This window comes from Oncorhynchus mykiss, chromosome 21 (genome assembly GCF_013265735.2).
Source record: "Oncorhynchus mykiss isolate Arlee chromosome 21, USDA_OmykA_1.1, whole genome shotgun sequence".
Taxonomy (NCBI): Eukaryota; Metazoa; Chordata; class Actinopteri; order Salmoniformes; family Salmonidae; genus Oncorhynchus; species Oncorhynchus mykiss.
The window spans coordinates 1,476,800-1,489,454 of NC_048585.1; the positions used below are offsets into that span (position 1 = coordinate 1,476,800).

Below are 12,655 nucleotides of genomic sequence, written 5' to 3' on the forward strand. Positions count from 1 at the left end.
TCTCTAAATTAGGTGGATTTGATTTAGCTCATCCTAAATGCCGGATCTGTAGAGAGGAGAGATATTGTACCAAAAGTGCAAACGCTGCCCCCCGGGGCTACAAAATCGAGCGAACCTTTACTCTGGCGTGTCCTTACGTAGCTGCGTCACTCCTATTTGTTCCTTCCCGGTGCGTGCAAGGCGTCTGCTATCAACTCACAGAAATCATGGTAAGCGAACCTCTTTGTTCCGTTTATAAACATTTTATTTCAACGACATTATTGTAATCGTTAACTACACTGAGTAAAAACAACATTATCTTAAACGTGCAGTATCTTGCATAAATATGGGGTTTGTTCATTTCTTTATATCTGACGGGTGTAACATTGACTGAGGAAGCACATGGGCCCTGGACGCAGCCAACTAGTTAGCTAGCATTCTAAGGTAGCCGGTTAGCTAATAGCGTCATGTGGTAATTTTATGTGGATGGCATTATGTGATCAACAGAAAAATCAGGCCTGATGTAGAAACAATTCCTTTTCACCTGAAACTGGATTAAACTTTGAATGAACGTAGCAGTAGAAGCGACGTAATTATTATTTGTATTTTATTTATTGCAAACTTCCAACTTGCTAAGGGGTTGAGCTAACGAGCTAAGCTACATTGTCTCCCGTCAGTATCCCTAGATTTGTAGTTAGCTAACTAATTGTTGGGCTTGGCCATCTAACAGTAGCATGACACGACAAATTTTCATGTTCTTGCACAATGACACAACAAGGAAGGCAACATGGCTAGCTATAGCGTTTGCCAAAACGCAGTTAGTTTGGGCCACAAAGCTTCTAGCGGTTTCTTAGGAGCAGTGGGTGGAGTCATCCACTGGTCCTTGTTACAGCGCCATGCAACCAACCGTCTGCTGTTCATACATACAAGTCCACCTATGACCATGTATGGTCGGCGATGTACAGTTTTGAGTTTGATAATAAAGGCACAATGTTTTTGTCGTTGATTTGATACAAATGTAAGCATGAGTCTAGACATTTCAATGCGTCATTCACATCGGCTGTCAAATTATATCAGCAGCCCTGGGCTTCTTACACATGTTCGTCATCTTGACACCACCATGATTATGGATATTTCTTTGACCTAATATATTATCATAGAGATTGTCAAAAGATTTTACTTTTTACACAAGCATTCACCAGTTTGCCTTGCGTCGGGTGTGTGACTCTGGCAAGATTGCGTTGTCTGAGATCCTAACCTGTCTTGCAGGCGTCCCTATCCATGGCCCCAGTGAACATCTTCAGGCAAGGAGCCGACGAGGAGAAAGCTGAGACCGCCCGTCTGGTGAGCTGAGTGCTCTGTGATGTTTACTTTATGTTATGTTAGTATATTATCCCCCTTTCCCTTTATATTATACTACATTAATAGTTGCTTTTCTACTGTACCATTCATTTATAACAATGTTTTGTAATGTTGTCACGATACCAACATTTTACTTACGGTACCAGGCCAAGTATCGCGATACCACAGGGAAAACATTTCAGTGACCTAATGTCCTGTTCGTCCCTTCCCTCCGACTCTTGTTCCCATATTCTAAACATTATACACATGTGCTACACACAAAAATATGTCACTGATATTCACACCTCTACTCAGAACAACACACAGAATGTAACTTCACACTGTATAATCGAATACGACATAGAACGGCTGATTTGCTCATATTGGCAAAGGCCCATCTGTGATCTGATTGGAGGAATGTGAGGAAGGAATTTACATGCATAATGATCTGGATGTCATCGTAGCAGTAAGGAGAAAACACCGCCTGAAACCTCCCTCTCAGAAACACTCACACACACACACGCGCATCGTTCTCTCAACCGCTAACGCGCGCATCGTTCTCTCAACCGCTAACGCGCGCATCGTTCTCTCAACCGCTAACGCGCGCATCGTTCTCTCAACCGCTAACGCGCGCATCGTTCTCTCAACCGCTAACGCGCGCATCGTTCTCTCAACCGCTAACGCGCGCATCGTTCTCTCAACCGCTAACGCGCGCATCGTTCTCTCAACCGCTAACGCGCGCATCGTTCTCTCAACCGCTAACGCGCGCATCGTTCTCTCAACCGCTAACGCGCGCATCGTCCTCTCAACCGCGTGATGGCTGGAAGAGGATGCAGCTGACAGACTGCAGCTCCCACACCTGATATGTGCATGAAAGTCAAGTGGACATTATTGAACCAGCCCATACAAGAGACTAGTGGCTGTTTTAAAAATCAAATAAATAACAGATTTTATTAACATAACAGGTGCCCGCCCGTTGTAGGACTGAAACATGTGGTAGTATCATATGAAACGGTACTACGCTATTCAAGTATTCTGAAATGTTGGTATCATTAAACGTTTTGGTACTGTGGTATTGCCGGTATATCGTGCTACACTAATGTTTTGGTACTGTGATATTACCGGTATATCCTGCTACACTAATGTTTTGGTACTGTGGTATTACCGGTATATCGTGCTACACTAATGTTTTGGTACTGTGATATTACCGGCATATCGTGCTACACTAATGTTTTGGTACTGTGGTATTACCGGTATATCCTGCTACACTAATGTTTTGGTACTGTGGTATTACCGGTATATCCTGCTACACTAATGTTTTGGTACTGTGGTATTACCGGTATATCCTGCTACACTAATGTTTTGGTACTGTGGTATTACCGGTATATCGTGCTACACTAATGTTTTGGGTTTCCTCCAGTCGTCCTTCATCGGTGCCATCGCCATTGGAGATCTGGTGAAGAGTACCTTGGGACCAAAAGGAATGGTATGCATCACTCAGCAAGTCTGTCACTGACATCAATTAATTATCAATACCAAATTACTAAGTATAATTGTTCATAATAACAAAAAACAAAAAAAACCTAGGTGCATAGCATGACTTGATAAACTCAACTAGACCAAATGTATAGTTTGCATGGCTCAAACTCACATTGACTGTCCGTCCCCAAAGCCCCCTTTGGCCGCCTTTCCTTCCAGTTCTCTGCTGCCAGTGACTGGAACGTATTGCAAAAGTCATCAAGCTGGAGACTTATATCTCCCTCACTAACTTTAAGCATCAGCTGTCAGAGCAGCTTACCGATCACTGTACCTGTACACAGCCCATCTGTAAATAGCCCACCCAACTACCTCATCCCCAAATTGTTATTTATTTATTTTTGCTCTTTTGCACCCCGGTATCTCTACTTGCACATCATCATCTGCACATCTATCACTCTAGTGTTAATGCTAAATTGTATTTTGTACTATGGCCTATTTATTGCCTTACCTCCCAAATCTTACTGCATTTGCACTCACTGTACATAGATGTTTCTATTGTGTTATTGACTGTACGTTTGTTTATGTGTAACTCTGTTGTTTTTGTCACACTGCGTTGCTTTATCTTGGCCAGGTCTCAGTTGTAAATGAGAACTTGTTCTCAACTGGCCCACCTGGTTAAATAAAAATATATATATAAATAAATAACAACCATGCAGGACAAGATCCTTATCGGAGGTGGCAGGGAGGGAACTGTTACAGTCACCAATGATGGGGCCACCATCCTCAAAGCCATCGGAGTGGACAACCCCGCTGCCAAAGTGTTGGTTGGTGAGTTTTGGTGTTCACCAGTGTTAGCAGTTGATGTTACTCTTCAATTACACGGACCCCAAAGCAAATCAGGGGGAGGAGAATAGGGTTTATTCTCCCCTGTCCTCAGTGATTCTCTAAGAGGATTCTCTCCTGTGATTCTCCCCTGTCCTCAGTGATTCTCTCCTGTGATTCTCCCCTGTCCTCAGTGATTCTCTCCTGTGATTCTCCCCTGTCCTCAGTGATTCTCTAAGATAATTCTCTCCTGTCCTCAGTGATTCTCTAAGAGGATTCTCTCCTGTGATTCTCCCCTGTCCTCAGTGATTCTCTCCTGTGATTCTCCCCTGTCCTCAGTGATTCTCTCCTGTGATTCTCCCCTGTCCTCAGTGATTCTCTAAGATAATTCTCTCCTGTCCTCAGTGATTCTCTAAGAGGATTCTCTCCTGTGATTCTCCCCTGTCCTCAGTGATTCTCTCCTGTGATTCTCCCCTGTCCTCAGTGATTCTCTCCTGTGATTCTCCCCACAGAACAAGGGGACAGGATGTACTTTATAACCCAGCCCTAGCCTGTGGTTGAGGAATTATAATTCCCTGAAATGAAACTGGGCCCATGGCTAAATAACAAGTATCCTATTTCAGGTTCAATGTATAAACAATTTGGACCAATGAGAACTTGCCATGTAGCTATGAGTCCCGGACTGAAATTCCTCCCATGTCTCTGACCCATTGATCATTAATCCCCTATTACATAAAAAACACTACTTCCATTGATCGTTAATCCCCTATTACATAAAAAACACTACTTCCATTGATCATTATTACTTTGACTTTTCGTCCTCTTGTCCTCTGCGTTGTGTATTTCTCTGGTTGGTGAGTGTTGTGTTCACCAGTTGAACTATGTAGTTGTCGGGAGATATGAAAGGCCTGCACACGGTATAATGCTGCTCCCCAAGGCAGTGGCCCTCTGCTATGATGTCTTTCTGGACACTGTTGTTGTCCTCTCTGATCCTTTAGTCCTCCTGTCTTCCAGACATGTCCTAGACCCTCTCTGATCCTCCCGTCTTCCAGACATGTCCTAGACCCTCTCTGATCCTCCCGCCTTCCAGACATGTCCTAGACCCTCTCTGATCCTCCCGTCTTCCAGACATGTCCTAGACCCTCTCTGATCCTCCCGTCTTCCAGACATGTCCTAGACCCCCTCTGATCCTATAGTCCTTCTGTCTTCCAGACATGTCCTAGACCCTCTCTGGTCCTTCTGTCTTCCAGACATGTCCTAGACCCTCTCTGATCCTTTACACCTTCTGTCTTCCAGACATGTCCAAGACCCAGGATGATGAGGTTGGAGACGGCACCACCTCTGTCACGGTATTGGCTGCTGAACTGCTCAGGGTAAGAGTGTATGATTTACTTAACAACCCTTAATCACCCTCTTCAGCACATCTAGCTAATACTGTATTTCACATCGCAGTCTGTTGTGAAGAGATTAACTCCTGGGAGTAAAACCATTATCAACACCAGCTGTAGTACGTTGTCTTGGTAATACTTCCTTAAGTTATCAACGATCCAATAACAAATGCTTTTTTTTTCTCTCTTTTTTCCCGTTGCAAAATGTTTTTTTTCTACGGTGTTCCCAAATGAACACACCCCTGGTGTCTTGTCTTTTAGGAAGCTGAGCTCCTCATCGCCAAGAAGATCCACCCTCAGATAATCATCTCTGGCTGGAGGAAGGCCACCCAGACAGCCCGCCAGGCTCTGAAGGAGGCTGCTGTGGATCATGGGTAGGCCTTCAATGATGAAGCATTTCTAGATGTCAGGTTTACCTGCTAGGTCTCTATCACACAACTCAGCTAATGTCATGAGATGTTATACGTTTTTAATTGGCTCTTACATAGATGAGTAATCACCCATCCAAAACCATAAAGAAAGACTACACACATTGCTAAGCTGTGAAAAATACCATCCTACCCTCCTCCTGTTTATTCTCCCCATCCTCCTGTTTTATTCTCCCTCTCCTCCTGTTTTATTCTCCCCCCTCCTCCTGTTTATTCTCTCCCTCCTCCTGTTTATTCTCCCTCCTCCTCCTGTTTATTCTCCCCCCTCCTCCTGTTTATTCTCCCCCCTCCTCCTGTTTATTCTCCCCCCTCCTCCTGTTTATTCTCTCCCTCCTCCTGTTTATTCTCTCCCTCCTCCTGTTTATTCTCTCCCTCTCCTCCTGTTTATTCTCTCCCTCTCCTCCTGTTTATTCTCTCCCTCCTCCTGTTTATTCTCTCCCTCCTCCTGTTTATTCTCTCCCTCTCCTCCTGTTTATTCTCTCCCTCTCCTCCTGTTTATTCTCTCCCTCCTCCTGTTTATTCTCTCCCTCCTCCTGTTTATTCTCTCCCTCCTCCTGTTTATTCTCTCCCTCCTCCTGTTTATTCTCTCCCTCCTCCTGTTTATTCTCTCCCTCTCCTCCTGTTTATTCTCCCTCCTCCTCCTGTTTATTCTCCCCCCTCCTCCTGTTTATTCTCTCCCTCCTCCTGTTTATTCTCCCCATCCTCCTGTTTATTCTCCCTCCTCCTGTTTATTCTCCCTCCTCCTGTTTATTCTCCCCCTCCTCCTGTTTATTCTCTCCCTCCTCCTGTTTATTCTCTCCCTCCTCCTGTTTATTCTCTCCCTCCTCCTGTTTATTCTCTCCCTCCTCCTGTTTATTCTCTCCCTCCTCCTGTTTATTCTCCCTCCTCCTCCTGTTTATTCTCCCCCCTCCTCCTGTTTATTCTCCCCCCTCCTCCTGTTTATTCTCTCCCTCCTCCTGTTTATTCTCTCCCTCCTCCTGTTTATTCTCCCCCTCCTCCTGTTTATTCTCTCCCTCCTCCTGTTTATTCTCTCCCTCCTCCTGTTTATTCTCTCCCTCCTCCTGTTTATTCTCTCCCTCCTCCTGTTTATTCTCTCCCTCCTCCTGTTTATTCTCTCCCTCCTCCTGTTTATTCTCTCCCTCCTCCTGTTTATTCTCTCTCCCTCCTCCTGTTTATTCTCTCTCCCTCCTCCTGTTTATTCTCTCCCCCTCCTCCTGTTTATTCTCTCCCCCTCCTCCTGTTTATTCTCTCCCCCTCCTCCTGTTTATTCTCTCTCCCTCCTGTTTATTCTCTCTCCCTCCTCCTGTTTATTCTCCCTCTCCTCCTGTTTATTCTCCCCCTCAGTAACGACCAGGTGAAGTTCCAGGAGGACCTCCTGAACATCTCCCGCACCACCCTGTCGTCCAAGCTGCTGACCCACCACAAGGACCACTTTGCCAAGCTGGCCGTGGAGGCCGTGCTCCGGCTGAAGAGCTCCGGTAACCTGGAGGCCATCCACGTCATCAAGAAGCTCGGAGGCAGCCTCATCGACTCCTACCTGGACGAAGGTGAGACCACTGGGGAGGCTGATGCATACTCTGCCTCTGACAGAAAACGGCAGTTGGTCTCATCTGGGTCATGTTCATCAGGGTACCAAACGGAAGTAAAACTGACTGAAACGGGGAGGGATTACCTGAAGATGACCAATAAGAAACGCAGAGGGGGGGGTTTCACATTGCTAAACCTTTGCTACGGTGTGACCTAATGAAGAGGTCTAAAGAGCTCTGGTCTGACCCAGAGCTGTGGGCTCTGGGAGGATTGAGAAGGTGTAGCAGCTTCACACTGTGCTGTTATTACTGGTTAATAACCTCCTACATGAAAATCAGGTCGACGCAGCAAACTGGCTTCATGAGACCTTCATTACAGCCAATGTTGCGTTTGTGCACAAAACTAGTGGACTGTGTAGTGTGTGTAATATATATACACTGCTCCAAAAAATAAAGGGAACACTAAAATAACACCCTAGAAGTGTGATTGACTTGGAGTTACGTTGTGTTGTTTAAGTGTTCCCTTTATTTTTTTGAGCAGTGTGTGTGTGTGAACATTAATTATAATAAACCACTCTTAGTTAAGAGGAGAGATTGTTTTAATGTAGCTTCATGTGTTGGTTGTCTCTGTAGGCTTTCTGCTGGACAAGAAGATTGGTGTGAACCAGCCCAAGAGGCTAGAGAACGTCAACATCCTCATCTCCAACACTGGCATGGACACCGATAAGATCAAGGTTTCACCTTCTATATCCTCTCAGGGTTACAGACCATCAATTCTTTATCAATTCAGGAAGTAAACTGTAAACTCCTGTTCCAGCATGTTTTTTTTAAATTCCAGCTGAGTGAATCAGATTTAAATCTGCCCCTGATATTCTTCCCTACTGTCTCCTATTAGCCTCTTAAGAAGTTTTGTAAAAATTGTGTGAAAATTCCCTTTTCGGTTTGTAACCAACCAGCTGTATGGTCTTGTGTCAGATCTTCGGCTCCAGAGTGCGTGTGGACTCCACGGCCAAGGTGGCGGAGATAGAGATGGCTGAGAAAGAGAAGATGAAGGAGAAGGTGGAACGGATCCTCAAGCACGGGATCAACTGCTTCATCAACAGGTACACACACACCACACACACACACATACTAAGTACATACAGACACAACACACACACACACTTAAGTACAAGTTCACCTATTCATCAAGGGTTTTTCCAGCGTTGTGAGTGATGTGAGTAATGTAGTAATCAATAACGATTGATCACCAGACAGCTGATCTACAACTACCCAGAGCAGCTGTTTGCTGCGGCAGGCGTCATGGCGATAGAACACGCGGACTTCTCCGGAGTGGAGCGCCTGGCTCTCGTCACGGGGGGAGAGATCACGTCCACCTTCGACCACCCCGAGCTGGTGAAGTTGGGCCACTGCAAGCTGATCGAGGAGGTGATGATCGGCGAGGACACTCTGATCCACTTCTCAGGAGTGGCCATGGGTCAGTGTTGATACAACGGCGGGCTGACTTAGAAATGGGTTATACTTCTGAGGTTTATAGTAGGATAATGGCTTGATGGTCAGGGATTTATCCTACTCGTATTTTCTCTGGATTGTAAAGTCCTGACCATCTTTGCCTCTCCCAGGTGAGGCGTGTACCGTGGTGCTGCGTGGAGCCACACAGCAGATCCTGGACGAGGCCGAGAGGTCTCTCCATGATGCCCTGTGTGTCCTGGCTCAGACCGTCAAGGAGACACGTACCGTCTACGGAGGAGGTGAGGTCTACACACACACACACACACACTCTGCCCATCTACATGGATACTGTGGGGAAATAACAGGCTGAAAGTCCAACAACAAGTTCAACACAGCCCCCCCACCCCTACTGTCTGAACCCAGTGTGAGAATCACCACCACTGCTGTCCCTCCAGGCTGCTCTGAGATGCTGATGGCCAAGGTGGTGACAGACCTGGCTCTCAGGACACCGGGCAAAGAGGCTGTGGCCATGGAGTCCTTCGCCAAAGCTCTTCGGATGCTGCCCACCATCATCGCAGACAACGCCGGCTACGACAGTGCCGACCTGGTGGCCCAGCTGAGAGCTGCTCACCAGGAGGGGAAAACCACCATGGGTCTGAGTGAGTACCGTCTCAGGACACCTCCGCTCTCTCCTAGATGTTTCAAACCGGGCTTTTGGCATGTGCCTCGTTCTCCTTCCTTTGACCTGTGACCTTTTATTTTTTTATTTTTTCTCTTGTAGTCACTTTATTTGAACGGGGCCAGATGAATTAATACCGATTTGAGTATGTGAGTCCGATGCATCACACTTAGGCTCATGTCCTGTCCTGTGTGTGTGTCTTCCCGGGTCCCTCAGATATGAACCAGGGTACCATCGGTGACATGTCAGAGATGGGGGTGACGGAGAGCTTCCAGGTCAAGAGGCAGGTTCTGCTGTCTGCTGCCGAGGCTGCAGAGATGATCCTCCGCGTCGACAACATCATCAAGGCTGCGCCCAGGTGAGGACCAACACCTGACACACACACACACACACCCTGCAGCTCTCTTGTATTGTTCCAGATATCCCAGAAATCCTTGCTGTAGGTGCAGTCAAATGCCTGACTTAAACCTCCATTCTTGGCATGCACGCTGTCTCCCTGTTCTCCTGTCTGTTATGGAGGGATAACGGGTCTAGTGTCTTCCACTGCCAGAATGTTCTCCTGTCTGTTATGAAGGGATAACGGGTCCAGGGACTTCCACTGCCGGAATGTTCCTTGTATTCTGCTTCTATCCTCAATGCCTGGTTCATTCTGATTGGTCAAGTCTACAGATGGCAGTCTACCACATGACTAGAGTAGAGAATCCTTGTTTTCCCAAACTGCTTTGCAGTAGACAGTCAAAAACATGTTTTGCAAGTGCAGTTGTTCTCATTTTGTAAGTTGATCATTTGGTTACTGCTCTGAAATGGTGAGTAGGTTTTCCTTCCTGTAAAACGTAGTAATTCTCCTTTTTACTGATTCCTCCCTCTTTCCCCTTGTAGGAAGCGAGTACCAGACCATCACCCCTGTTAATACCACCAGGAGGAAGAGGGGAGGGGGGGGGTGAGGAAGAGGAGAGAGGGGAACAGGAGTTGCTGGTAGGGGAAGGGGAACAGACAAAGCCCGTATTTATGATACTCCTGTCCAAGGCTGTGTACCATACGTCACTTTGAAATAAAAAACCCTGATGTGTTTCTGTACCGTTGTCCCAAAATCACAGCTTCAGTCTCTTTTGGTTAGTCTAAATGCTCCTTTTAGTCTGTCGGGGTGTGTTACAAACCACTGCAGAGGCCAGACTGTCAACGCACTTGACATCTCATGCAGATGGCTGTATGGACATGTGTGTTTGTTTGTTTGTTTACTGAAATAATAATAAATAAAAAAGTCACTCTGAATCCATGTCTGGAATGTTTTATGCCTTGAGAACCTTAGTTTGAAATGTGTATTTAGACTTAACATTTATATTCAGGATATAGATGGACTGTAACATATTAATTGTGTTGATGTACTACTATAACATATGAAGAATATTTATGTACTTTTTAAGGATATACAGTTGAAGTTGGAAGTTTACATACACCTTAGCCAAATACATTTAAACTCAGTTTTTCACCATTCCTGACATTTAATCCCAGTAAAAATTCCCTGTCTTAGGTCAGTTAGGATCACCACCTTATTTTAATAATGTGAAATGTCAGAATAATAGTAGCAAGAATGATTTATTTCAGCTTTTATTTCTTTCATCACATTCCCAGTTGGTCAGAAGTTTACATACACTCAATTAGTATTTGGTAGCATTGCCTTTAAATTTAACTTGGGTCAAACGTTTCGGGTAGCCTTCCACAAGCTTCCCACAATAAGTTGGGTGAATTTTGGCTCATTCCTCCTGACAGAGCTGGTGTAACTGTCAGGTTTTTAGGCCTCCTTGCTCGCACACGCTTTTTCAGTTCTGCCCACAAATGTTCTATAGGGTTCAGGACTTTGTGATGGCCACTCCAATACCTTGACTTTGTTGTCCTTAAGCCATTTTGCCACAACTTTGGAAGTATGCTTGGGGTCATTGTCCATTAGGAAGACCCATTTGCGACCAAGCGTTAACTTCCCGACTGATGTCTTGAGATGTTGCTTCAGTATATCCACATAATTTTCCTCACTCATGATGTCATCTATTTTGTGAAGTGCACCAGTCCCTCCTGCAGCAAAGCACCCCCACAACATGATGCTTCCACCCCCGTGCTTCATGGTTGGGATGGTGTTCTTCGGCTTCCAAGCCTCCCCCTTTTTCCTCCAGATGGTTATTATGGCCAAACAGGTCTTTATTTTTGTTTCATCAGACCACAGGACATTTCTCAAAAAAGTACGATCTTTGTCTCCATGTGCAGTTTTAAACTGTAGTCTGGCTTTTTATGGTGGTTTTGGAGCAGTGGCTTTGTCCTTGCTGAGAGGCCTTTCAGGTTATGTTGATATAGGACTCGTTTTACTGTGGATATAGATACTTCTGTGCCTGTTTCCTCCAGCATCTTCACAAGGTCCTTTGCTGTTGTTCTGGGATTGATTTGCACTTTTCGCACCAAAGTACGTTCATCTCTAGGAGACAGAACGCGTCTCCTTCCTGAGCGGTATGACGGCTGCGTGGTCCCATGGTGTTTATACTGGCGTAATATTGTTTGTACAGATGAACGTGGTATCTTCAGGCATTTGGAAATTGCTCCCAAGGATGAACCAGACTTGTGGAGGTCTACAAATATTTTTCTAAGGTCCTGGCTGATTTCTTTAGATTTTCCCATGATTTTTTTATTTCACCTTTATTTAACCAGGTAGGCCAGTTGAGAACAAGTTCTCATTTACAACTGCGACCTGGCCAAGATAAAGCAAAGCAGTGCGAACAGACAACACATGATGTCAAGTGGTTGAAAAACTAGTTTTAATGACTCCAACCTAAGTGTATGTAAACTTCCCACTTCAACTGTACATGTACTTACTATAACATATTAATTGTATTGATGACACTGTAACATATTAAGGATAGATTTTTTTTTTTTTTTAACTAGCTAAGTCAGTTAGAACTAACTATTATTTACAATGGCGGCCAAACCTGGACGACGCTGGGTCAATTGTGCGACGCCCTATGGGACTCCCAATCACGGCCAGATGTGATACAGCCTGGATTCCAACCAGGGCCTGTGGTGTTCACCTCTTGCACTGAGATGCAGTGCCTTAGACCGCTGCGCCACCCGGAAGCCCAAATGTACTATGACATATGAAGGATATAGATGTACTATAATGTTAAGAATATGACTCTATTTTTAACATTAACACCATGACAAGAAGACGATCACGCGTTTGACTTTGACATCTAAATCTCTTCTGTACACATTGTACTACCCAAGCTGCTTTTGGTTATCGTCTGATTGACTCTTTGATCTCTAGTAAACACGGGTATTTACCTAACGTGAACACCAATAGCAGGTCTCGGTCACCTCAACCTGAGAGTCTGGTAAAAGTATCCGGATAGATGTTTAGACTAATATGGGAGGTGTTTTTATGTATATTTGGGAATCCAACAATCTCAAATACCCAGAATCAAGGAAGTACAATATCCACTTGAAAACATTCAAGAATGCATCAATCAATCCTGGACGTTACACATCCATAACACATAGATCCTCGTAGTTTTACTGTCT

The 12,655-nt window shown here is 45.1% G+C and overlaps 1 protein-coding gene and 1 non-coding gene across 2 annotated transcripts; both read left to right on the plus strand.

The window, feature by feature from the left end:
* The first annotated feature begins 80 nt into the window (after positions 1 to 80).
* Positions 81 to 10,366, plus strand: LOC110499702 (T-complex protein 1 subunit beta). The gene is made up of 14 exons (XM_036956571.1): positions 81 to 209; positions 1,249 to 1,323; positions 2,741 to 2,806; positions 3,516 to 3,627; positions 4,918 to 4,994; positions 5,271 to 5,383; positions 6,782 to 6,984; positions 7,597 to 7,697; positions 7,939 to 8,066; positions 8,217 to 8,440; positions 8,586 to 8,714; positions 8,871 to 9,074; positions 9,311 to 9,452; positions 9,974 to 10,366. Exons 1-14 carry the CDS (start codon positions 207 to 209, stop codon positions 10,002 to 10,004), a joined length of 1,608 nt encoding a protein of 535 aa, XP_036812466.1. The 5' UTR covers positions 81 to 206; the 3' UTR covers positions 10,005 to 10,366.
* On the plus strand, positions 7,228 to 7,369 carry LOC118943024. The gene has a single exon (XR_005038760.1). It is a non-coding gene; the product is annotated as a small nucleolar RNA SNORA47 (small nucleolar RNA).
* Positions 10,367 to 12,655: the final 2,289 nt, after the last annotated feature.

Bases quoted from the DNA above. Each gene is read 5' to 3' on its own strand.
- LOC110499702 (XM_036956571.1), top strand. The intron at 1,324-2,740 runs GTGAGCTGAGTG...GGTTTCCTCCAG, and splicing joins AAGCTGAGACCGCCCGTCTG to TCGTCCTTCATCGGTGCCAT. The intron at 2,807-3,515 runs GTATGCATCACT...ACAACCATGCAG, and splicing joins CCTTGGGACCAAAAGGAATG to GACAAGATCCTTATCGGAGG.